Consider the following 20,934-nt stretch of genomic DNA (forward strand, 5'->3'; position numbering starts at 1 on the left):
GTGAATTTAAGTTTTTCTATTAATTACTAAGAATTGCTCAGTAATTAATTTTGATTGAAATGTGAATAAATACCAAAAAACATATTAACAGCTTGTCCTACAAACAGAACAAAAACTTATTAAGTACAATCTCACAAGATAGCAAATCACAGTGATAATTTTGAGTGAATGAATATGTAAAATCTTTGGACAATTGCGCCATCTACAGGCTACCTTGTAGAAAAACTACCAGAAAAAATGCAAATAATAGACTTCAGACAGTTTGGCATGTGATACCCTAAACACATACACAAATAAAATAAATCTACAAAAAATATGATTATAATTTACATGCAATTTAAATTACAATTTAAATGCAATTTAAATTGCATGTAAATTATAATATGTGTCAAATTATAATATTTGAGGATGAAGGAGGGAGGGATAAGAGCAGCTGCCACTGACCCTCCAGGTTACCATGGCAACGTTTTTAGAGACTTTGGACCAAACCAGCCAGGATGAAGGTTATCAGAGATATTAACATTCTTCTAAAAAAAATGGAAAGGGACACTTCATTGAATATTAAACTTTTTTTTGAAGAGGGGACATAACAAAAGAGATTAAAAAAAACATTGAAACAAGAGATTTATCATTTATTTAGATAAACTCTGACAATATTGTTTGGTAAAATTTGCTAGATAACCAACATCTTTATTCAGATAGTATTGCAGGATTAACAAACATTACACATTACAGATGGACCATCATTAATTATACAACAACATTTTTGAAATGGCATTGCCACCATTGATAAGTCAACACTTTGGCTAACATCTTTGATTGGCTAACAACCATTGTTGTTGTTTAGCCAACACTTTTGCTCATTCAGCATCGTTTTTGAGTAATATTTGTGTTGTGTTGAATCAATTTAGCTCAAAAATAAAATTATTTCATGGAATCAAAAGTGTGTTTGATAGGCCAGAAGATACCCATCATTGTACATGTAGATCTGCCGTTGGATGGGGTTGTAGCTCAGACTAGCCACGCCTTTAGCGATTTTCTCCAGCGGCAGAGCCAGAGAGTTGTCCTCTTTCCCAGTAGCCGTGTCGAAGGCGTAGAATACTTCCTCTCTGTAATCATTCACATAACGAGTGGCGTACATCACACCACACACCATGAAAGCGTTGCTTACCGCCTTCTTAAAAAGCCTCGTCTCCCAGGTCTGTGTCACGTTGAGAACCTGAGCTTCGCCATCCCACACTAACCTGCTTACTACCAGATTACCGTGGTTGCCGAGAGTGGTGTAGATCACCCACAGCCCGGTTTCATCGGCCTCCACATCCACATCGCTATGCGAGCGGCAGTCATAGTAACAATATGGAAACTTGTTTTTGATCCCAACACCAGTACCTGGAAGGGTCGCCCTCTTGACAGAGTTGGTCTTCAGGTCGTAGCGGCAGACGTCGGCAGAGCCGAAGCAGTGATAGTACAGAGCTTCACCGTACAGGACACCGCTTGGACCCTCGACTGCATCAGCATGAGTGTAGGACGGGGCAATGGTGTAGTCCTTATGGTTGACAGATGCCATGAAGTCTTCGTAGGTTTGGTAAACACGGAGGGTGTTACCATAAATGTGGCTGTTGAGCAGAGTTTGAACCCAGTAGCTGTCCTTCTCTCCCTCTGTGTCCATCTGCGCCTGTTTGCCCCATGATCCAGAGATGTAGTTCTTACCATAGGGACTGATTTTGGTTGTGACAGGTTCACTGATGTTGGTAATTAGACCCTTCATGCAGTACCTGTGCTGGCCTGAAACGGGGAAAAAGTGTCTTGAGTACAGATTACGCTTTCAATATTTCACAGGTGTTTCATATAGGAGTGGTATGAAACACTAGGTAAGTGTTTGTCATCAACACTTAATGACTTCGTTCAAAAAATGAAGTGAGGTAGGCCAGAATTAAAAATGGTGGATGGTGTACCTCCTGTTTGCACTGAACATGTCGTAATTGATTAATACAACACCTTACCTTTAAAGTCTTTGGGAATTGTCTTGCAGGACTCCACTCTGTTCTTCAGGTAGCGAAAATTTTCTTTCACAGTCTTTAGATTAATAGTGTCCGAGATTTGCATCTTTTCTACATCTTTCCGCAATTTACCCACCTAGCAAACAAACAAACACACCTCCCCTCAGAACAGTAAACATTTATGAGAATCCTTTTTTTTTTCTGCACTTTGCTGTACCTCTGTGGAAAGTTTGTGTGTCTGCGTGTTGTTCAGCTGGGCGTGGACTGCACTGAGGTCGATCTCTAGCTGGCTGAGTTCTTGACCCAGCAGGCGCAGAGACAGCACGGTGTACAGGCCCTGGTGGCGAAGGTACTGAAAGGGCTGGAGTCGGGCTGTCACATTTTCAACTTGTGCCTGAATCTGAGGAAGACGAATGGTGGAGCGCAACACCTGAGAAGAAACAGAAATAGAAACTCAATGGGTTATATACATATATAGACAAGATTTTATTCATAGATGTTAACATCAGAGACTGATCATTTTGTGTGAAGCTACATATGTTCAACTGAAAAATAATCACCCATTTCCTTAAAAATAATCCAAGTGATTTAAATAGTCAAAGAGGATATTCATATTTAAACTTTATTTAGCTACATTATACCTACATGGGGGGTGGAGGGAAGGGAGAATAAAACCCCAAACAGAAAGACTAATGAAAGGACTAATGCAAATGCAAAGGTTTGGCATTATTGTTGAGTTGTGGACTAATTGGCACAGAAATAAATGTTACATTCTGTATTTTTTTTTAAATTTTTATTCAGTATATTCTATGTCAATCTGTCATCATGAACATTTCCCTAATATTTGCACTTTTTACTGCTTATTGAAGAAGTAAAAATACAAAATAAGTGCAGTAAATTGTTTTCAATCTATCAACCTCATGTCATATAGCTATCTCAGTTAATAAACCTTTACTGCTTAATGTATAAACCATAAAAGTGTAATTATTAATTGACATGTATTTAAGCAATAAACATGACATATTTTCATGAAATCCAAATAATTTAATGTAAAATACCAGCTTTCCAGCAGTTTTACTTTGTACCTGCTCCTGCAGACTGCTCAGAGATCCCTCACAGGTTTTAACCTGCAGCAGCACACCTTCGTACTTTAGCACCGGGAAGGACCACATGGTGGAGTTCACCTCACAGTGGCAGGAGCCATCTTTACTCTGGCCGATCACACGTTGGGCATCTCCACCTTTCTGCAGTTACACACACACACACACACACACACACACAAAAACAATGCAGTAAACAGAACACTGGTAAAAAGATGCATTAACAAAAATAAACATTAAGAATATATTTAAAACTTACTAGGGATGTTAACAGAAGAAGGAGAAATGGCAGCATCTTCACAGCAGGAGACCTTAATGCCAAATATCTCCCCTTTTCTCTCCCTTCGCTGAAATACTACGACCAAACCCTCTGGTGAGTCACAAATCTGTCACCACAGAAAGCTTTCACATCCACATGAAACCCCACAAAAGATGGGAAACTGTAAAGTTTCACAACAAATATGGTTGACTCAGGAGTCGCCCATTCCCCTTTTGTAATGCAAGAGGTTTTGTTTCATGTTTTTGGAACACACTGTTTCACCCTGAAAAACAAAATCACTTCCTCCCTCTCAACTCAGCAACATGTCATTGAACCAGCATCACTGAGCTGAATAGAATGATGACGTCCATCCATTTGTGCAACTTATTACATTTTGATATCATTTCAAACAAACAGATTTTAAACAAATCTCTTATACCGGCAGTCTCAAACTGATATTGGAGACCTAAGGGTGCTGCAACTTTTAGATTTGTTCCTTGACTTACAGACTTGAATTAAATGTCTCGTTAGCATGCAGTTACAGCAAGCTGCTAATGGGCTAATATTGGAGCCAGGTGTGCTGAAGCAGAGAGATCTAAAAGTTGACAAGTTTGAACAAAACACATTTTATTTGTACTGCAGTATTAGATAATTTTTCTAAATCGAGTGTTATAATCCATTGCTTGCTAAAAGGTGATATTGTTCTTCTGTGCAGATGACAAAATCATCTTTTCCAGCAGTTCATAATCAATAGAATGATTAAAGCTAGAGACAACATAATGTCATTTGTCAATTATTTACCTGAAAACTGCCATCCTTTATAGATTGTTTAAAAATACAAGTAATGATAACACCAACAAAAAAGCAAAGTGTAATGAAAAATATAATGGACATAGTTTGACTCCAAGAGCAAATAGTTTAATATTGATTGTGTCCTTTTCTACAAACTGCCAACAACAAACAACTTAATACAGTAACAACATCAGGCTTTCTTTTATCATGTAAGACTTACTTATTATTACTTCAGCATCCTTTCTGAACCCCTAAAAGTAAGAGTATGTGCAAATATGTTCACAACAATTGCAAGTGAAAACAAATGTGTGAACTGGTATTTTAGAGCAGAGAGAGAAAGCAGAACCACCCTTGCTAACGAGGAAGCTCTTCTGTGTAAACTGTGAAATTTTTCAAATCACACTTTAAATTTTAAAATGTTTAATAATTGTGTATGCCACCAAACAATGCACTGTATAAACCCATGGCTTTATTTATTTCAATTTAAGAGACATTGGGGATATGAGACGTTCCCCAGAAAACGAAATTGTAGCTAGTTTTACAACAGCTGTGGTTGACTCAGGGGTCACTCATTTCCTGTTTCTTTCATGCAAAAGGTATTATTTCCATCACGCTAATACATGTGACAGTTTTACTTCACAAAAATACAAAATAATCACTTCTTTCATCAATGAGGGACAGCTGGCTCCAACAACAAATGTATTTTTTATGAATAACATGTTTTGGTGCAGATGATGTTCAATCAGATGAGCTTTTAAATTTTGATTTTTTTCTGCTGTTTCACATTAAGACCCAATATTTTTTTGCATCACATTTTGATTTTATTCTGGAGTTACACTTTGAGACATTTAGCTTTCATAAATTGATGTGATGTGAAAAACCTGAATGGAAATGACTCTGCAAAACCCTGACAGATTTCACATGCATATGAAACTGCAAAACAACTAAAACTATGGAGTTTCACAACAAATATTGTCACCTAAGGACTCTCCCATTTCCATTTCCCTAAATTTCCCTAAATTTCCCTAAAAAGTCAAACAATAACAATTTATTGTTTGACTTTTTATAACATTTCAGCTGAAACGTTGCCCTGTAAAAGAAAAGTTGCCCTGTAAATGAACATGTCAAGAATATCATTCTTAATGATTTCTTTTCCATTTAAAAACAAAATCCCTGAGGTTTTATAGATATTAATATATATTTTTCTTTGGTTCACAGCAATGATACATCAGTAACTAAAATTTTAAATATCCATCGACAAATGCCTTGCAATATCTTCCACTTATGAGGTACTTTGTGTCAGCGTTAAACACAAAAATAATACATCTAATAATAAGTAATAACGACTGTTTGGTTGTAGCGTGGACATATTTTTAATGATATTTATTTATTGAAAACAGTTCAATGAGTCATTCTATATATTGGTCAACATACTGAAGGCCATTAGCAACTTTATTGTTTATTGTACCAACTTGAAAGGTGCTACGGGGAAACAAAAAGTAGAGAAATAATAATACATTTTAGAAAAAAGGAAGACAAATGTTCTAATTTCAAGCAAAGTAAAATAAAATGTAACTTCAGATAATTTTGCATCGTTGTGCATTTTCTAAGTGCACATTAGAAAATGTGCTCTTGAGCAACAAGCAACAAGTTTTTCCCAAGCATGAAAGTTTTCCCACACTAACTGATTAGGCAATGCATTACCAGAACAACTTGAACAGCAAAAAGAACAACTCTTCTTTTTGTAAAATGCATCCACCCAGAACAAATGACCTTGCATATTGTACCCATCTCTGTTGTGCGTTTCATCAACAGGTCAAACAAAGAAATCCCACTTTGCCGCAATCGCATCCGCAGAGAGGAAGTGAAACCCAGCAAAGCATGCAAATCCACCGACTCACATGCAGGAACATGTGGGAGTGTTCATGAAAAAGTAGCTGGTGCTGCAGCGAGGCTGCTTTCACAGACAGTTTGATTTGCTCTCTGATGCATCATGAAGCTGCTCGTCGTCCTTCCATTGTGGGCCCTGTTCGCTGTCACCCAGCAGGTAAGCAGGTTATTAACGGTATTTATTTCTAGGTATCAATTATTAGCTCATCTGTCTCTCTGTTTGTAATGGGTCGTTATTTCAGAAAGCGCCGTCAGATGACTGTCTGTGTGAGCTGATAAGTTCAGAGAAACAATTTCCCTACGACAAGCTGAAAGCAGCACAGGATGCCGCCTTAGGCTGCACAAACATTGTCACTCCGCAGAAGGTAGGCCAGGCTCCTCGTTTTCAGATGGACTTGAACTTGCTGCGTGTCTACATCCATGCACTGCTTGATTACTTACTGCTCCGACAGAGCGCCGCCTTGGACAGCCTGCTGCTGGGCCTGAGTCGGCGCCTGCCCCAGCTGGAGCAGGACGTGGCGATGCTGGAAAAGGAGGATGATGGAGAGCTGTTTGGAGTTCTGAGTCTGCACATCATCGAGAACGAGCTCGTGGAGATCCAGCAGATGATTGATAAGCTCAACAGAACCACCGCAGAAAGCGACCGCCTCAGTGAAAATGTAGCTCAGCAGGTAAATTCATAACAAATTCAGTACTTTTAGTGATTTGTCTTTAAATGACACGTCTCTCATCAGTGTCGCCACATTTGGACAGATTTAAATATATTAACATAGCATAATCGAGTCCAAATCCTGAATAATTAACATTCATTGTTTTTTTGTTTTGTTTTGTTTTTTTAGTTGGAGAATGTACAGGAAGAGATGGAGGAGCTGGAAAAATTTGACACCATGCAGGTGGTGAAACGACAACAAGCCAACCAGCGACTGAAGAGAGACCTGGACCAGTGCAGAAACAATGGAGTTTTCCCCACCATCCAACCCACTCAGCCAATTGGTGGTAAGTCCTAAAACTCTGAATGCAACAGCCCATCTCATAAGCTCAACAGAACCACAGAAAATGGTTGTTTGGATCATAAACAGGTCATTTAAATGAAGTTTCTTGCTGATGGAAAATTGAGAATTGTTGAAACTGTGAAAATACAACTATCCCGACATATGCTTGATATCTTCCTGGATGTTTTGATTTCACATTCTCCTAGGCGCCTGTCCTCATGGTCGTCTCGTCAACATCACCGGACCAAGGGTCCACACAGCTGGAGAGTATCCCGGTTCGTACAAGTACGGAGCCTGGGGTCGGGATCCCAAACCAGAGCCGGGGAAGGAGAGCTGGCATTGGAGGGTGATGTTGACGTCCAGCAACATATATGCCCATTACGTCCGTCTCTACTCCAGCCTGAGCTCTCTCATTGTCGGGATCAGTGTTCCAGGTAAGAGCCTGAGCCCCCACATGCTTGATTACATCTGTGTTTCTAAAAATAAAAAATAAAAATCAATTTGTCTTTGATTATCTTCAGAAGAGAACTGATTGCTTGAGTATTTCATGTGTAGGTTGACCGATTACAGAAAATGTCACATAGAAGGTCATTTTTTAAATCGCCTTTTGTGATGTGAATTCAAAGTGAGTGCTTTACGTCTTCTTTGTCCTCAGGAAATGTTCAGATCCATCCGTCTAACCCGACCACCAACACCATCCAGGGGCCGAATGTGGTTCTGTATGCAGGGGCCTTGTACTACAACTGCTACAACAAAGACGCAGTTTGTCGATTCGACCTCACCTCCAAAGGTGTGACCACCTTGGATTTACCCAAAGGAACCAGGTCGGTGCTTAACTCTTATTGAAGTTGTGAATGTAAGAATAAAAGTCAGAAAATTACAGCATGCTGCGAACAATGCTAGGAGCTTCTAATGAAACTCATGGCGACTGTGAAAATCTGTCAATATCAATGTTGACAGAGAAAAATTGAAGAAAAATCGCGCGTCCATCTGCACCTGATCAAACTCTGACCTTTTAACAGGCATACTCTGAAATATTTTTCATCATGATTTATAAGTGTTTTCAACTTGTATTCCGTTATTGTAAAGGACAAAAAAACTGTCCAAAACTAAAACGCTGCTCTGCAATCACCTCTACTTGTTTACTAGGTATAACTCAAAGGGCAATTTCTGCCACCTTGAAGAGTGCTACCCGTTCACGGACCTGGACCTGGCCACGGACGAGTCGGGCGTCTGGGTGGTCTACACCACCACCCAGGACCACGGGAACCTGGTTCTATCGAAGGTGGAGGAGGGTGAGCCGCCGAAGCTCAGCAGAACCTGGCGGACTTCAGTCTACAAGCGAAGCGTGACCAACACGTTCATGGCCTGTGGCGTCCTCTACGCAACACGTTTTGTCAGCAAAAACACAGAGGAGATCTTTTATTCTCTTGACACGACGACAGGGAAGGAGAGTTTCAAAGTTGGCATCTTCATAAATAAGGTGTCTTCTGACATTCTGTCCTTAAACTACAGTCCAGTAGACCAGATGTTGCATGTGTACAGTGACGCCCAAATGCTCTCTTACAAGGTTTTGTTTCAAATGTGGTAAAAGCAGCAGTAATGCTGAATAAGTGCCAGAAAGCACTGCGCTAATCTGAAAATTCATCTTCTTTAGGTTTTCTTTTTATAAGTGACCTTCCTTCTGCTTTCCAGTTTTATCAACTAATGTTATCACCTTAATATCTGATTTATTTGAAATGAAAACAGAACGTTTCTTGTCATAGCCTGTAATCTCAGCCATCAATTATCCGAGAGGGTAAATGACATTTAGTCAAAGTTATCACACTTTATATCATTAGACTTGTAGCTAGACCTGGGATGCCAGGACCGTTTCCTGTCCTCGTGATGATTTGTGTAGTCAATTGATGCAGGTTGACAAAGTGTCCAAATAATGTTCACTGCTGAAATCCTACTAAAAAAAAAAGACATATCAGGTTGAAAGGGTCTGCATAAAAATCTACAGCAACTTTTTACATTTTTATGTTTTTGAAAACCATCTTCCATCTTCTTTAATCTTGAGTTTTGCCCAACTTTGTCCTGATCTATCACATAAAATCCCAATGAAATCTAATAAAATATTTGGTAGAATCCTCAGAAGATGCATAAAGGATCAATACTGTAAATGGATCTGGGTTAGACGTTTCCTAGGTGGCGCTGTTGGGTGTGAGTGAGCTTCACAGCTGCTGGTAGTTGCAGTTTTTTTCAAGCTTTATCTAAAAACAAATGAAGAAAAAAAAATGTGACGGACAACTTCTGAAATTCTGACACGTAGTCTTTATTTCTTGTTACTTGACCAGTACATGGACAGAGACAGCTAAGTTTGTATTTATATAGTATATATTATATTTAAATTTTACATTACACATCTGAATGACAACGAAGCAGGTAAGAGTCTTTCTACTGTTGTGAATAGAAACAAGCTAACAGGGAAGACTCCCACAATATGAAACAAACAAGAAAAAAAAGACCTTATTGCTTCATACAAATCAATAATAATGGCAGTAAGTAGAAGCATAAGAGTAGTAGTAACACGTTTATCAAGATCATTATACCAAGATGAGGTTACACCCTACAGTTAACTATAAAAAAATGCAGGGGAGAGAAACAGAAATGTGTTTTCTCACGTTACAGTAGTGTTAGTGTTTGGTGATGGTAATTTGCTCTAGAAATAAAAAGTATCTACACGAGCGAGGAGGTCTAAACAAACCGATCCAGTGAGTAGCTGACAGGGAGCCGTGGACTTTTCTGTTTAAAGAAGAAGGCGAAGGAAGGATCTGCTGTTTCCATGTTCAGGGTTAAATGTTAAGAGATGTGGGGGCACAGAGAAGAAGTGCAAACTGTGGTGAGATCGAGGTGTAGGATGACAATACCGTACAGCACTTCAAAAAAGGGACAAGATACATTCAGGAGCCCCCCAGGCAGTGTGGGTCGAAGTTGTGTGGGAGGAAACCAGAGTGTAAGAAGGCAGAAAATAGCTTTTAGTAAAGAGAAGAAACATTGAAAGATGACCGAACACGAACTCCGCTACATGCAGTCTCGACTGTTTGAAAAATTCACTGGCAGGGTGTTTTGATCAGATCTCGTAATCCGCTTTCAGCTTATGTAACATTTTTTTTAATATATCGACAACAGTTAATCTCTCATGCGTCAACAGATTCACATTCTTTTCCTTTAACATTCATTCAACTTTAACATTTTCCAGGGCAGCATCTCTCTCCGTTCTGCTTTAGCCACCACTCTCTGCACGCTCCCTATCGCCCCCTGGTGCTCCAGAACAGTTACTACAACACTCTTGAAAAGTGACTTCAGCTGATAGCCCTTTAGGGTGCGGCTGGGCTTGCCTGTGAGAGCCGGGGCACCTTGTGATTTTTTTTTTTAGGGAAGGGGGATATTTTTTTATTTTTAAGATGGCTGGGGGTTGCCCTACATTCCGAGCTTGGAGCCCAAATGGCGCCAAAAAAGCCCCGCCTCTGGCAGGCCGCCTCAAGGGAACGCACACCTCAGTATTTGGAATCAACGCCCCTTCCTAAAGGGGACGGAAATGCTTTGTTTCATTTAAAAAAGAAAAACAGAAATCAGTCACAAGTGAAGTGAGGGTACGTGAATACTGGACGTTAATGCAGCTAAATAAAAACCCAGGGAGCACCATGTTTAGCCTCAGTAAAGATGGCCAGAGTTCACAGAGGACAGCACGTGCCTTAGTCACAAACTACTCTTGTTGCACGACTAAAAGCGCTAAGCTAGTGAGATTATGGCTAAACATCAAATCACTCACTGACCATGGAGCGATGAGTTTGTGTACATTTTGTGTTTTTCTTTGGCACAGTCTCATCACAAAACCCAGCCCACACAGCTCTCCTTTCAGTAAATGGGCGAAAAATGTGCGTTTGTGTGTCGAAAGGTGGAAAGTGTGAGGGTGTAGCTTTGGTATATCCATGCAACAGGGCTGGGCGCTGTAAGGGAAATTCTCGGGTGCCTTGACTCCCCACACCTGTTCTGGTTGGGCGTCTGGTCAGAGCGGGATTGTCACGTTGGAGACCGCAAACAGCCGACTACTGCCAGGACCGCGTCGATGCAGAAGAGCCTCAGATCCACGATGGGTGTCGCATCTATGATTCTAAACATCCATCTAATCAGCCTAACAAAAACGCTGCTATTTTCACGTACTACTCACACAGGAATGCCCTAAGATTTACATTCACATGCAAATATGTGTTTCACATTTCTAAGCTATCATTTTGTTGTGGATTGTCTTTAACGTGAAGTGACCTACACACACCTTAAAGCTGCACTCAGTAAATCCCACTAATACAGAACGTTTCAGCTAAAGCAGTCATGTTCACCAGCCCGGCCTGACAAATGCAAGAAAGAAGGAGATTTGATTTCACTAAGAGAGTAGAGAAGCAGGCTCTTGCTTATTTTCTTCCATTCTAACAATTATAAAACACAAAAGAGAAGAAATGTGGTCCAGCTTTTTGATAGAGGTAGTAGTTTTAAATCTAACAAACAACCAAACAAACAAAAAAGCTTATCCTACATCTATGCATTAAACCACTTGCTCCTAGTCTCTGTGATTTTCATGAAACTGGTTACATTAAAAAAAGTGCGTCAAAGTAGGCCAATGTGCTTTGGCTGATGTATTTATAGAACAAAAATGATGTGAATTTTTCAGTTTTGATGCTTTTATCAAAACAAACGGAAATAATATATTTTTTTTTTTTAACAAATCATCGTCTACCAAGATAGATCTAATCTCTGGTTGACTGACTGATGCAACTTTCCTCTCAAAAAGACAGAAAAGTAGTTTGAAAGATCTGAAAACTATTTCCTACAGTCATATAGAGAATATAAAAATATTCTACTCATTTTAAAGAACTAACAATATTATTTTAAACAGCAAAACTTTCTCAAATCTGAGGTATTTCATCCTAGGATGAACAAATAATACAGACTATGAAACATCATCATATTATCCTGTTTTGGGTCAGTATGACCACTAATCTAAAATAAAATCTATGAACTTTTACAGACGAGTTTAACTCTAAACAAACAGCTTAAACAGTAAAAACATTTTCCATGCATAAAAATGTTATATAAGAAAATGTAGTTTCAACCGTCACCATAGTGCAGAGATAAACATGCAACACAGAACTGCCACCATCCTAGAAATGATCATAATGTTTTTTACTTGTCCTGTAACTTAAAAAATGCGCATCCTTCAGAAACAGCATGCCTCATTTGAAACCACGCAGCTCCAGATTGTCATCTTGCATAAAAAAAAAATCACCCTTACTCCAAACGCTTCAGCTCCCTGCATCTATTTAAACTGATGGGAGTTTAATTTCCAGGCTCTGAGGTGGGAGAAGTTGCCTCCACCTTATTTTCAGTGGAAAAGTAAATCTACAGCGCCAGGCTGGGGAAGACGGCAACATCCAATTGTCGTATCTTAAAAATGAACTCAGACCAAGTGCAGCTTTGCTTCAGTGCGCTCTGATCCAACTAGGCTCTAAAATAAACTAACACATCATGTCTAACACATCATGCTACGGTAAGACCACGTGATGAAACCTGCCCGACTCTGGACGCACCTTTTTTTTTTTTGTTCTCACTGGCCCTGTTATGGCAGGAGATCAGCTTCCTCATAAACGCTGCAGAGAGAGATACTGCCAGTTTCTCACAAATAACATGAACTACTTTCCAAAATCCACATGCATTTATCTGTTTTCATTTATTTACCTTTGTGGCACCCCCAAAAAGTTCTGCTTTCCTTCTCATTTATTTATTTTTTTTACCTTCGAAACAAACAGGAGCTTTGAAATTACATATCGGTGTGTGGGTAACCAGTTGTTTCAACTTGTTTGTGTAGGTGCGTGTGTGCGTGTCTTTTCTCGGGGGGGGAGGAAGGAGATTAGAGGGGTGCAGGCAAATTAAATGAGGAACACTTAGCAAACACAAGAATGACACTTCGAGAGCAAAACCAGCAGATAAATCTTTAAGTGTGGGGTAAAAAGGGTTTGGGGTGGATAGTCAAAGGTCTGCCGGATGTGTTAGAAGCAGTACAGATGGTATTTTACAGTGACAAGGGGAAGAAGATGGCAGACAAAGATGAAGACAGTGAGAGAGAGAAAGCCACCAGCTGACACTCATCATCAAGCCTTATTTTTGATCCTCTTCTCCCCTCTCCACCCGCCACTACCCCTCTTCCTCCCTTTTCTCTGTGGCTCCTCAGCAGGACACCTCCATGGTCTGGGAGACCGCGCCAACACCCTCGCCGCTGTCGGAGTTGGTGCAGGCGCGGGAGCGGGACCCCTCCACGGAGCCGGCGCTGGTCAGGGAGGCTGTCCTGGAGCGGGCCAGGCGGGTCATGCTGGCAGAGGGCACTGAGAGGAGGAAGAGGAGAAGAAGAAGCAGTTAGATTTTTTGGAAAGAGCTCCCCCCCCTGCAAAAAATAACAAAAAACAAAAACAACGTAATGAAGTAATGTCAGGGAGATGTAGGGAGGACATGCTAATGCGAATAACTGAAGATTATTCCTCTTTTTCAGCTGACTGGTTTGTAAAGCAGCCATTAAAAAAAATTGGGCTGGTAAAAAAAAGCTGCTAATGTGTCGACAGAGAGACACATTGTTGGCACCATGCATATTATTCTCAGGTTACGATACACAAACATCATTGGGAATAATCAGAGGAGCTACATGTATTCAGTTCATCTATTTTATTAAGTAAATCCCATGGCCACGTCACTTTCTGAAATGATTTGTTTCATCTGTACGAAAAGGTCAGTACAGATGACCTTTACTGTACTGAAAAGGTCACCTTTAGCATTACTGTGAGGACAGTAATGCTAAAGTGATAACTGATTGATTGATTTGTCAATTTACGATTTGTTTATAGTCAAAGTGTTTCACCACACATCTTAACCAGTATTTGGACAAATCTTGCTAAAGACGTAAATAAAAATTGTCCCACTGTTTTGGTTTCCACCACATGCAAAACACAGTAATAACGGGCATGCAAAAAACGAGCTGCAGTGTACAACGCATTGCCTTTGTTAAATCTGAAGTCTTCACCAGTCATGTGTGGACACTAAACACAATTTATTTTTAAATAGTGCACAGAAAACAACGAGAAGCCCCGGTAGTCGACGGCATTAGGGACCACAGCCGCCTGCAAATGCTAAAAATCCATGCTGTGTGTAATCAGGCCGTTACGAAGCCCTGATCTCCCAAAGAACGAGTTTCAGCTGAGCTGAAATGGTGCAAGAAAGCAAGACAGACTACAATGCTGACTCAGTTACACCTGTTTCCTCAAGAGGAAAGGGTCAAAAGCAGCTTGTGAAAGAACACCCAAAAGTTTTGACCAAAGTCATGTTGCTTGGAGGCAGTTGTGCCACATTTTAGAGAAAGATATGTAAACTACTGAATTTGAAGAAAGTAAAATAAAATCTCCATGAATGCTCTCTCGTTCTCCCGGCATTTACACACAGGACATCGTCTTGGTATTATTTTCCAGAGAGAGGGAAAACTGTAGTCAATTTTCTTGTGAAATTATTGAAAAGAAGGCTACGTATCTTTTCATACAGTGTATGAAAACATCTGGTTTTCAGCACATATGCAAAAATATCCACTTGGACGTCTCGACTCCCAGTGGCACCCATTTTTGCATATGCTTTAATTTTCATTTGAAGACATTCATTTGTTTGTTGTGACTTTAATTTGAATGCTTTTGCTCAAAGCTAGCATAACGCCATGCAAAGAGCATAATCGGGGATGCAATGGAGTAGGAAATGGGGGAACAGGGAGTGAGGACAGTGTATTTTTCCACCGAAGGAAAAATTTGGTCTGATTAAAAAAAGAAAGTAATAAAAAAAGTGAAACAGATAATCACAGCCCAAAAAATATTATAATATTCATAACCCAAGAGATGAACCAAAAACAAAATGGAAATAAATTTGAAAATGCCATTGAAAAGGGCAGCAAGTAAGAGGTCAGAGCTGAATGGGAAGGAGGAAGTACCTGGCCCTCCACTTAACCTCCGATCCTTCACATTAGCGACTGAAAGAACGGGGCAAGGAAGACAGAGGGCAAGATTAACAATTCATCTCCCTCTGCATCAAAACATTTTCTTCATATGTACACTATAAATATTTCTTCATGTTGCTTTTGCTAATCTTAGTACAAGTTCTGGATACTCACTGTAGCCCATTCCCTGCAGGAAATACTTGAAGGCTTCAGTCAGCTTCCCCGGCTGGAAGAAAGTTCATTGGATTTTAATTCAGTCACACTGTAAATGCTGCCGTCAGTCTTTGCCTGGATGTTTGTTTGTTTTTTTGGCAGGAAGTTTTGTGTTTGTGATGTTACCTGTGTGAGCTGTGGCAGTCCACCAGAGTCAGCCATCTGCCACAAGAAGAAATCAAACATCAGCGCTAAGATTTAAACATTTCAGACGTTGTTTGCATCAGATTAGCACAGGCAGTATTTTAGACCTCATCTTGTTTTTTATTCTTTTTGCAGTTAAAATGTGCCTTTACGCAGATGACAAAGTACTTCATTCATTTGGCTCGACTTGAAGCCGAACGGTTGATAAGCTTCGTTCTGCCTTAAGATTTTGTCCTTTATGTTAATAAAACCAAATTAAGTACAACAAAGACGAAAAGTTACCTTCAGGAAGGTGGTGTTGGTTGGATCCAGCTTGGAGTTGCACTCAACCTTGGAAGACAAAATTAGATAAAACATTGCATTGTTTGGTCATACATCAGTTTTACTTAGTGTTAGCATTTTTATAGAAGCTCCAGTAGAGGAGATATTTTTTAAAAATATTCAGAGAGATCGACTGGGTTTTATTTTTCTTGCATTTTATTTTTCATTTTCATTACGTACAACTCTAAAATCCATAAACCTTGCTCAGAATTAGCAACACATGTTCCAGTGGACTGCGTGTCTGTAACCCAGATGGTGCAGCGCGCTGCTGCAGAGATGACTCAGTCTGGCTGGCGGAGGCTCGGCTGAACTGTTCACACACATAAACTAGACAGATGTGCACTAATTCACATAATGCAACGCCGCCCAGACACAAACGCACAAAGTGAACATCACGCACATGGCAGCTCTTTTCACTCTGCTGCATTCAACCGCGGATGCTAATTGATAAAAATGCAGGTCAGGCCACAGGACAGGAATAGAAAACGGGTGAAAATGTCAAGCATAGAAAACTTATTCATTCATATCTCAATGTAAGTAGACCACTTCAGCAGCTCCTGCCTCGTCAACGAGAAAACGTTGAATATTAAACTCGACCTGCGTCTGTTAGAGCCAACTTCTGTTTACATCCCTCCTCCTCCTCACACTCCGCATCTTCATCTCCGTTCTACTTTCCTTTCTGTGGGATGTTTCATAACAACATCCCTCTCTGCTGCATCTCCGTCGGAGAGAGGAGAATCTGGGCATGCTGCAGATTAACTGGTGCAGAAGGGCATGCATATCTGGGCCACTTCAAACAAGGGAACCCCAGAGACACAGCCAGGCCATCTGTCCCTTTGAGAATACACACACACACACACGCACATGCACGCACACACGCATATCTGCACACCTATAGTATTGCAGGCATGCATCATCCTCATAAAGACACACAGATGGACAGCATTCCTGCAGGGGCAGCGGGGTTGTGGAGTAAGAGGACCGGGTTTCTGCTGGCTGACCTGTTTCTGTTTACCTGAATGAGAACAAACAGCAGCTGACTGAATTAACGAGCCAAGAACAAAACACTGAACGGAGAACAAAACACTGAACGGAGCAGGACGGAGCAGGGAGGGCAGGCAGGTCTGCTGCCTGGAGCTCGAGTTAGATTATTGCTTATTTACTCTGACTCACGTTGACAGGCTCTGCTAAATAAGGAAGGCTGCTGACAGAAGAACTGAATTTTTACAAAACACTGATCTCCTGTATTAGACTTTTGAAACGTCTAGTTCGGGGGTGTCCAAAGTGTGGCCTGTGGGCCGTTCTCGGCCCTCAGAGGGATTCTGTGGGGTCATTTTGACCATGTCTGAGGAGATTCATTCAACTGGATACTTTATGCAAATCTTCTTCTTTTTATTTATTTCATTTTTATAAAGAAGAAAATGAAATATGGAGTACAATACAGGTTTTTGATATCTGATGATATGTGTTATAACATTTGCAAACTTTTGGGTAACTATTCAGAAAAACCGACTAAATTGTCACCAACAGCAGTTTAGCTGACATCTTGTCAGTGCTGAACTAAAGGGCTGTTTCACAGTTTTTTGATTTGCATTTTATTGCCTTCAGTTCAAATACTAAATTAGGCTAACTTACTTTCTAATTTAGTCTAAAGTGCTACACTGAACACAGTTTAGTGCTGAATCTTTTTATGAAAGCTTTCTTATTGCACAACATATGGACAAGTCAAACCTTCACGGATGAAATTGTTCAGAAAACAGTTTGTTTGAAAAGAATAGATTTTCATTTTTGTCAAATATTTGAGTAAATTCTTGTCTAGTCACATTTTCTTTTGTCCCAGATTGTATAACGTCTCATCGTGTTACTATTAGCTGGCTGTGTTGTTCTACCTAAACATGGATTATGATGTCGGACTCACCACTCCCTCTTCAGCAGGAGCGTTGTCTCCCACAACCAGCATCACTGGGCACCTGCAGAAAACCCGTAACCATTTAGGATGGTCTTTCAAATTCTCTTGGTTTTACTGAACACTTTACTCTCAAAGACTTTGCAACGTTTTTGAACAAAGAAACAAAACTCCTCTTTTTCTATATTGAAAGTGATGTTATAATCACTATGAATCAATTCAAAACAACTATAACTATGAATTTTTACCATGTAAAACCAACAGAGGTACTTTGTAGTCAGGCATGGTCAAAATCATAAAGCATGCATGAAGGTGTACAGTAAAAATAAGTTCCTAAAAAACTCACTTCAAGGTCTTGGCATTAATCGTTGTCCCACCACGGTTCATCTCCAGGTCCCTCCGACTGAAGCAAACAAACAGAAGAGGAAAACCGTGCGAGTTTGAGCCTCTCTGTCACGCAAAAGATTTTGCCTTTCAGACTGGAACAAGGTTTCTGGTTTGCTCGTTCACCTGTTGTACATGTTCCAGAAAAGCTGGAGGTTTTGGTGGTTGATGGAGTCGGTTATCTGTTGTCGGTAACTCTGAACCAGTTCTGTGCTGTTCACCATTTCGTCCTGCGCACACACAAAGCACGAATGGATCCAAACGATTTACTTACTGTATTCTGTTTGTTTTTGTTACCTGATTATTATGTTTCTGATTCTAAAAAAAAGAAGAAGAGAGAAATAGAAAAAAAAAAAAGTCTGATCTTACCTGGCTGAAAAGATGTGGCAGCACAGTGTCTGGGATGGTGCTGGTCAGACCCGACAGCTAAAGATGCAACAACGACACACGTTTACTGACAGCTGCTTAACACAAAACCCCCACCTGGTTTTATAAAAACCTGAATTAGAAGTATGATCAGAAAGAGGCACCTTGGAGGCAGCCCAGTCAATCCATCCTTTGCCGTTCGGGTCGATGTTGAGCAGAACCAAACCCTCCACCATGTCAGGGAACAACAGCTGAGCAAAGAAGCACAACAACTACTTTAATGGAAAGAAAGCCACTTATTAACTAGTGCAGCTCCTTACATTTACATCATTTTAGGTACAAATGTGAAATAACAGTCCATGTTGTTTTAATTATGGTATTTTTCAGGAAAATTGGTGAATTCATACCACAGTGATGTACTGTTTGCCATTTTCCATTTATTTTGATAAATGGTTCCAAAATAACTGCAGTGGTTGTTGTAGCTATAAAAACTTAGGTCAAGTCAACCAAATAGGAACATTTTTGGGTCAATTTTTACATGCAGCAAATGGTTGAAATGTGCCTAAAGTTGAAACATTATTAAACATTAACTGGAAGCTAATGCAGTGGAAAATGCTACACACTTAAAGATTGATAAAGAAGTTGATAATTTACAAAGAGGTGCAGTTTAACTCACAGCAAATTTGGCCAGAATATAAGCTCCAGCGCCGACTCCAATCCCAACGATGCTCTTGAATCTGATAATAATAATAATAATAATAATAATAATAATAATAATAATAATAATAATAATAATAATAATAATAATAATAATAATAATAATATCAGCACAAAATTACAAGTAATCTAGCCAGAATAATTGTTAGAGGCAAATATAAATCTCATCTGAATCAAATTTAAAAACAAAACCTTATTGGAGAAATGTAATCATTACTTTATGGCTACATTTGTTTAATACTTTATACATGTTGTAAAATGAAGCATAACGCTCCAACTGGTTTTTCTCACAATCATTTGCAGCTTTTTCCAATAATGTTTGGTATAAATTGTTAATTGTTAATTAAACTGATATAAATTGCAAATGTACAAGCAATTCAGTTTTAATGCAAATGACACCAACCCAAAATGCTGAACAACAGTGGGCAGCATCCCAGCCAGCTGGTCCATGGTGGGATACTGGTACCTGTGGAGGAAAATGACACAGTTTGTCTTTTTAATTCATCTATTATCCAAAATCGTTTGGATAATAGATGAATTATGTCCTTCAACAGATAATCAAACCTTTTAAATCCATAATTTATCAATGGCTTTACACTTTTTGTCAGACTTATCAAAGAGTTTTTGCAGTTTTGTCCACATCGGTTCTCTAATTACATAGTGTTTATATTGCCTGTAGCTATATACTTAACAATGTAACATGTTTTGTATTTGCTGGTATTAAAATGTAGGACTCTGTAATCTTTACCCTTTTCTTGACTATATATAAATCCTTATTCCAGTATTAGTTGCACCAATAAAGTAATGTAAAAAAAAAAAAGCAAAAAAAGAAATATGCTTAAAATTATAATTTAGTAAAAATTATATTAAAAACAATAAAGAATTGGTGTCTTTGGAAACGTAATCATGCTCAGCTTAATTACAGGCATAAGCACTTGATAATTCAATGATGAACATGTTCTCCGTTCAACAATGACATTTGTCTTTTTAAAAAATGAAATGCTTCACACCCTTGTGGGAACTGCGTAGCTCCGACGTGTTGTCCTGGGGCGTCGACATGACAAATCACAAAGTGCTTGGTGATCTCCTGCATGTCCTCGTTATTGAAGAAGGGATTGAAGCACATTTTGTCTGGAGGAGGAAAAAGGGAGGAGGAAAAAAGCACAATGATGGAGAGACAGGAGCAGAGAAACGTAATCTTTTTGAAAATGCATCACACTATGGCTAGCCCTGACTATTGCTAACGTGGCTAATTATTAACAGTTCTAAAATTGTTATTTAGGTTTATAAGAAGTACAAAGTCTAAAATAAAAAAAATTAAACCTTTTCTTTAATTTCAAAATATATCTTGCAATTTTAAGGATCAACTTTCTCTATGATGAGCTGTAATGGTAACTTTAACTAGTTAAAGTTAACTATAATGCTTTCAAATTTCTCTAATAATTCTCTATATTTTAGTGTGACTGAAATATTTAATTGAAATATACATTAATAGTAAAATCATTGTTTTAATTGCATAAATTCACAACATTCAAACACATTTTAATGTTACACCTGATGACAATGTAGTCATAGCTAACTAAAGCTAAACTTTAATTTGTCATATTTTCCCTAATTGAGCGATTTTGGGGGGGATTGAAATGTGTTGAAATATTCAGCTTTAACTCAATATTTGTGAGGTTGGTTTTTATTTTGCATAATAGCCTCTTGACTGAATAACTTTCAAATACAATCTGTGAAAGCAATAAAAATGCAGTTATGGTTAGCCTGAGCCAAAACTAAATGGAA

The 20,934-nt window shown here is 39.2% G+C and overlaps 3 protein-coding genes across 13 annotated transcripts in view; 1 reads left to right on the plus strand and 2 right to left on the minus strand.

The window, feature by feature from the left end:
• Positions 1-611: 611 nt before the first annotated feature.
• Positions 612-4,837, minus strand: LOC103466283 (olfactomedin-like). The gene is made up of 5 exons (XM_008411765.3): positions 3,360-4,837; positions 3,086-3,244; positions 2,218-2,430; positions 2,004-2,136; positions 612-1,785 (listed from the first exon to the last, which is right to left on the minus strand). The coding sequence occupies exons 1-5, from the start codon at positions 3,393-3,395 to the stop codon at positions 938-940; spliced, it is 1,389 nt and encodes a 462-aa protein (XP_008409987.1). The 5' UTR covers positions 3,396-4,837; the 3' UTR covers positions 612-937.
• A 953-nt stretch (positions 4,838-5,790) lies between these two features.
• Positions 5,791-9,046, plus strand: LOC103466282 (olfactomedin-4-like). Its single transcript, XM_008411763.3, has 7 exons — positions 5,791-6,198; positions 6,284-6,406; positions 6,494-6,712; positions 6,881-7,037; positions 7,240-7,467; positions 7,689-7,857; positions 8,183-9,046. The coding sequence occupies exons 1-7, from the start codon at positions 6,145-6,147 to the stop codon at positions 8,622-8,624; spliced, it is 1,392 nt and encodes a 463-aa protein (XP_008409985.2). The 5' UTR covers positions 5,791-6,144; the 3' UTR covers positions 8,625-9,046.
• A 280-nt stretch (positions 9,047-9,326) lies between these two features.
• ndrg4 (NDRG family member 4) overlaps positions 9,327-20,934 on the minus strand; it is a 50,124-nt gene continuing 38,516 nt past the window's right edge. For 9 of the 11 annotated variants that reach the window (XM_017305229.2, XM_008411759.3, XM_008411762.3 and 6 more), the window contains 13 exons: positions 20,157-20,277; positions 19,550-19,612; positions 19,106-19,166; positions 18,594-18,680; positions 18,433-18,489; positions 18,190-18,293; positions 18,026-18,082; positions 17,692-17,743; positions 15,735-15,782; positions 15,435-15,470; positions 15,270-15,321; positions 15,090-15,128; positions 9,327-13,455 (listed from right to left, as the gene is read on the minus strand). In XM_017305229.2, coding sequence (XP_017160718.2) covers positions 13,301-13,455; positions 15,090-15,128; positions 15,270-15,321; positions 15,435-15,470; positions 15,735-15,782; positions 17,692-17,743; positions 18,026-18,082; positions 18,190-18,293; positions 18,433-18,489; positions 18,594-18,680; positions 19,106-19,166; positions 19,550-19,612; positions 20,157-20,277 — 932 coding nt within the window. In that variant the 3' untranslated portion in view covers positions 9,327-13,300. The remainder of the gene's footprint in view (positions 13,456-15,089; positions 15,129-15,269; positions 15,322-15,434; positions 15,471-15,734; positions 15,783-17,691; positions 17,744-18,025; positions 18,083-18,189; positions 18,294-18,432; positions 18,490-18,593; positions 18,681-19,105; positions 19,167-19,549; positions 19,613-20,156; positions 20,278-20,934) is intronic. The other 2 variants (XM_081607961.1, XM_081607966.1) reach the window with 1 other exon arrangement.

This window comes from Poecilia reticulata, chromosome 6 (assembly GCF_904066995.2).
Source record: "Poecilia reticulata chromosome 6, P_reticulata-male-v2, whole genome shotgun sequence".
NCBI classification, from domain to species: Eukaryota; Metazoa; Chordata; class Actinopteri; order Cyprinodontiformes; family Poeciliidae; genus Poecilia; species Poecilia reticulata.

Excerpts from the sequence above, each read along its gene's own strand:
- LOC103466283 (XM_008411765.3), bottom strand. The coding sequence starts at position 3,395 with ATGCTGCCATTTCTCCTTCTTCTGTTAACATCCCTA. Across the intron at positions 3,245-3,359 it reads TTCTTCTGTTAACATCCCTA|AAAGGTGGAGATGCCCAACG; the intron begins GTAAGTTTTAAA and ends GTGTAACTGCAG. Across the intron at positions 2,431-3,085 it reads TGAGCAGTCTGCAGGAGCAG|GTGTTGCGCTCCACCATTCG; the intron begins GTACAAAGTAAA and ends GTTTCTTCTCAG.
- LOC103466282 (XM_008411763.3), top strand. The coding sequence starts at position 6,145 with ATGAAGCTGCTCGTCGTCCTTCCATTGTGGGCCCTGTTCGCTGTCACC. Across the intron at positions 6,199-6,283 it reads TGTTCGCTGTCACCCAGCAG|AAAGCGCCGTCAGATGACTG; the intron begins GTAAGCAGGTTA and ends TCGTTATTTCAG. Across the intron at positions 7,468-7,688 it reads TGTCGGGATCAGTGTTCCAG|GAAATGTTCAGATCCATCCG; the intron begins GTAAGAGCCTGA and ends CTTTGTCCTCAG.